At 41.1% G+C, this 5,004-nt stretch overlaps 1 protein-coding gene across 1 annotated transcript; it reads right to left on the reverse strand.

Moving 5' to 3' along the window:
* Window positions 1-3,297: 3,297 nt before the first annotated feature.
* On the reverse strand, window positions 3,298-4,410 carry avp (arginine vasopressin; the record flags this gene model as incomplete). Its single annotated transcript, XM_083904711.1, has 3 exons — window positions 3,298-3,434; window positions 3,526-3,730; window positions 4,291-4,410. 3 exons carry the CDS (start codon window positions 4,408-4,410, stop codon window positions 3,298-3,300), a joined length of 462 nt encoding a protein of 153 aa, XP_083760837.1.
* Between the last annotated feature and the right edge of the window lie 594 nt (window positions 4,411-5,004).

Genomic DNA, 5,004 nt, shown 5'->3' on the forward strand with positions numbered 1-5,004 from the left:
AGGCGGGGTACACCCTGGACAGTTCGCCAGTCCATCGCAGACCTAATTCCCATATTGCATGTTTTTGCACTGTGGGAGGAAGCCTGAGAACCAGGAGATAACCCATGCACACACGGGGAGAACATGCAAACTCCACGCAGAAAGGCCCTTATTCCAACCAGGGCTCGAACCCGGGTCTTCTTTCTGCAAAGGTAAGAGGGCTAACCACTACATCAACTGTGTGGCTCTCCGTCTTTCAGTCGTCATAACAAAGATCTGCTGAAACCAGTCGGTTAGTGTGAACTCTGAGTGTTTTTAAAATTAGTAACGGTTGTGAAAGTTGTGTAGTTTGTTCCCCAGCTTTACTCTAACTGTGTCAGGTTCAGGTTGGGGCTCTGATAAGCTCTGTGTCAGGTTCAGGTCAATATTCTGTTGGGTTTGATTGGGTTCAGACAGATAAATGCGGGCCGAGCTTCACTCCAGTGGTTTCTTACAAAGACATTTCAGCTATTGTTGTGTTGATAAGACAGAAGGTGATGATCCTCTCTCAAACCAGTGCTAGGACAACTTTAGGGTGACCAGACCAGGGCAAGGTACATTTTTGATAGACTGGTAAGTAAACAACTGTTATGCTAAAGTTAGCTGGCTAGCAAATAACAACAATATTTTTGTACTTTTAGTGAATAAAGTCGAGACAAAAATAGAACAGAACCAAATGAATGTTCTTTTTCTGAATGAATTTAAACTGTAGAGAATAAAAAGGAAATGTTTTGGTTATATCCTTGAACTGCATATCGTGTTACTTGAAATTGTCAAGTATTGTCTATTTTAGTTTTCTCTTTTCTCTACCAACATTGCATGGTACCTTGTTTAAGGTTTAAAACGGAGTCTCAAATAGAATATTTTCACCACTTCATTGACAAAAGGAATTTTGTGGCCTTCAAATACCATTAGTCATGAAATTTCTAAATGTTTTCTCCTAAATTTGACAAGCACATAAATGCTGTTGTGAAAACAAGCTTTTTTTCCAACTTCACCTCTTAGCCAAGATCTATTTTTCTAAGATCGACCTTGAAAAGGTCATCCATGCCTTCGTTACATCTAGATTATTGTAATTCCCTGTACATTGGCTTGGACCAATCCTCTCTCAACCACCGTTAGTTAATTTGTTGTAACACCCCAACCAGAACCTTAAAGGTGCATTATGTAATAAATCTAAAGCAACTGGCCGTAAAATCCTCCTAATATGTCACAGAGACTCAGGAATCAAGTTCATATAACAAACTGAACTCACCAACAACAACAGTACAGACAAAATATTTGTATTAAAAAAATATTTTTCAGACTGCAAATCATGTTTATGTTTTGAAATCCTGTTTTGCCATGTGGCGCCACCGACCGCCGTCTACCAATCATTGCAGTCAGTAGAGTCTCAGCTGCCGAGCAACCACGGGTTGCCTGTTAGGACAGAAAACAAAACCTAAAGACATTGGTATTTTGAATTTGAATGTAGTAACCGTTTTTGGCCACATTCTTACATATGGCACCTTTAAGGTCCTCTGACCAACTGCTGCTGGAGGATCCTTAAACCAGACTCTGGAACAGTCTCTATATTATTAGAACAGTCTCTATATCAGGGGTCACCAACGTGGTGCCCGCGGGCACCTGGTAGCCCGCGGGCAGCCAATACGGTGCCCGCGGGCTCACTTCACTTCACCTCACTTGCATGTATCCGTATGATCTGTCAGTAAAATATCTTTGATATTGTTTATAAAAACTGGTAATCGTTAGGAGTAAGCACTGGAATTAATGTGTATGCAGTTGAATGCATAATATTAATCATTTAAATGGTAAACAAACAAAAAAATATTATATGGTAGCCCTCCATATTATTTTTTACCCTTAAGGTAGCTCTCTGACTCAAAAAGGTTGGTGACCCCTGCTCTATATTATTAGAACCTCCCAGACCCTAGAGACTTTTAAATCCTCCTTTAAAACCCACTTCTTCTCTCTGGAGTTTCATAAATGAGCACATGCACATTTTACGTATGATTGTTTTCACTGTACTTCCATTGTTTTTATTCTCATCTTAATATATTTTTGGATGTAACCTGTGTCCTCTTCTGTACAGCACTTTGGTCGACTGCTGTTATTTTCAAAGTTGCTCTAGAAATAAAGTTTGAGATGAGAGTCGACTTGTGGTTAGCACTCTCGCCTTTGCAGCAAGAAGACCCTGGTTTCCTCCTACAGTCTAAAACATGCAGATTTGGGGATTAGGCAAATTGGACACTCTAAATCAGAGGACTCAAACTTGTGGCCCACCAATCAATTTCTTGCAGCCCGGCACTTAATAGTTATGAGTTATTTCTGTATGTTTTTTATTAATAGTTTCATCTTTCATTTGCATCCCAAATATGTTTATTTTGTGAACTATTTTTATCGTTCCATATCCAAGCAAACACTTTTATTTTGAAATATCAACATAAATAATCATATTTCTCACAAAAGGTTGGACTTTTTTCCACTTGACCAACCCCTGCTTGCCAAACTCAGTGGCCTACAGGTAATTTGAATTTGAGACCACTGCTCTTAAGGTGTGAGAGTGGATGGTTGTTTGTCTCTATGTGTCCCTGTGATGGACTTGTGTCCTGCGACCCTCATGTGGAGGATAAAGCGGTCGAAGATGAATCAATGTTCTCTTCTGCATCTGATCAACTTTACTCTAATCATATAGGTTTTTCTTCACAACAATCTATCCTGTATATTCTTCAATTCAGATCATTCTGCTCTACCTTTATTTCCAGAAAATATGATAGGAAATCTGCCCACAGACAGACAGTAATAAGATATATGTGGTAGGTAACAATGCATTCCTGCTACTCTGATTTTATTTCACGCACGCACACACACACAAGCTGGGGATAAACAGAACAGAAACCAGAGAAGGACGCAGTCTGTATCGTTTCTTTCATTTTCATTCATTGTCATACATGGGCGTCTGTTTCCAATGTTAATCTCCAGGGTGTGACTTATTTACAGTTTTCAGCGATACCATACTTGCTTTTTGTTTACAGTATGTGCATTAGTATATACATTTCTATGTTTTTGGGAACAAACACACAAGTCTAATGTTGCCATTTCCATAGCAAGTTGACGTTAGCTCTCCAAACTAAATTAGCACAGCAGGAGGGGGTAAAGAAGGACTTAATGGTATTTTATTGGTTCAAGGTTTGAAATGTCAAGGTTTATAGTGGAATAGTGGAGCGGATCGATTTCTGTTGCACCTCCAGGCCCCCGTGAGGAGCAGAGGAGCCTCCATCAGTACTCAGTCTGTCCTCTGCTGGTCACATGGAGCAGGCGGAGCAGCAGCTCTGTGGGCGAGCGTCCTGCTGATCCGTGGCCTGGATCTGAACCCTCGGTGTCACCCAGACAGTCAGAGTCCACAGCACAGCTCTCTGGGAAAAGGAAATGTTATAAACACACATGTACATGGACCTGGATACTCATCCAAACATGTAAAAAAAAAAAACATAGTGGAGACTGTACCTGAGTTACAGCAGAGACCTGAAGCAGCACAGCGTCCTCCCTCTGATCCACAAGGTCTCCCTCCTGCCTGACAGGGGGTCAGCAGGTAGTTCTCCTCCACACAGTGAGCTGTGTCCGGGGAGCCCATCAGGCAGCCCAGGCCGTCTCCGCAGCAGATACTGGGGCCGAAGCAGCGGCCCCTGTCTCCGGGGCCACATGGCATACACTGGAGGAGAAGACGCAGGTGTTAATTTGGTTCTATAAAAGCCAAGATCCAGACTTTGAATTTTGCATTTGTTTATTTCATGATGCACATTGAATTTGCCTGAGAGACATTTCTTAAATACTGTTTAACATGGTTTACCTACTGTATATTTATATGTTTAACCGTATATAATGATTCATTTTCACACTTTTTAACATACAACATTTTTAACATACACTATCTGAGTTTAATGACAAGCACAAAATAAGATAAACACATATTTAAACTCAGATAGTTTGAATTTTATCATGGTCTTTTACCAGTTTAAATCACTTTGCATGAGTAAACTGTCTAAGTTATTATTTATAATAAGGTAAAAACCTGTAGACTTATTTACAGACTACGTTTATTTGACAGTTTCAGATTCTATCATCTTCACATCTGAACCCCAACTGGGAAAACCAATGATAAATCTGATATTTCAACATTTCTAACCATTCAGTTCACTAGTTTTTTAAAAAAAGTTGAATTTCCTTACTTTACATATGTTAAAATGTAATAATTAAGCAAGAGGATCTCACCTGTCTGATGCCATTCTCTGGCAGCGCTCGTTTCCCTCCTCGGGGGCAGTTCTGGATGTAACAGGCGGAGGAGAGGGCGATCAGTCCCAGGACGCACAGCGGGAACAAGGAGCGAGGCATGGCTGCTGGATAATCTGTGTGTCCTCCGCCTGGATGGATGTCTGACTGATGTCGCGGTCCCCTCCTCACTTATAAGCGGACGGACATGGACGCGACTGACACTCTCGTGTTTTGTCTGACGTCAGTGTTTTGCCGTTCAAATCCAATCCAAACCAATACACACACGCGCGCGCGCGCGAAGGACACCTGGCGAGCGAGAGGTCGCGGCAGATGTGTCTCTGCATCAGAAGTGTGCCATCAAACAAATGTACACAAGAACAACAGCGACGAGAGAAGATGATGGTGATGATCCTCATGTATTCGCACAACTTTTCTTTTTTTTAATGAATAATCACAGTCTGCGCCGAGGAAGAGACAACAATAAAGACTTAATTTGAGTTTGTGGACAAACTAATTCGATTTAACGCAACACGCGCACATTTCATGACTGCGCCGGCATCATGTCAACCTCCTCGAGCTCCAATTAAAATCTATAAATGAGCAAAAACACGATTAGCATTTCAAATAAACATACATATTTCCAGTTTATTATTCCGCTCGGTGCTGCTACATTCGTAGATTTGTATTTGTCCCATTAAGCTGTTGTGATGCTCA

The sequence above is a fragment of the Microchirus variegatus genome (genome assembly GCF_963457635.1).
Source record: "Microchirus variegatus genome assembly, chromosome: 18".
In the NCBI taxonomy this organism is placed as follows: Eukaryota; Metazoa; Chordata; class Actinopteri; order Pleuronectiformes; family Soleidae; genus Microchirus; species Microchirus variegatus.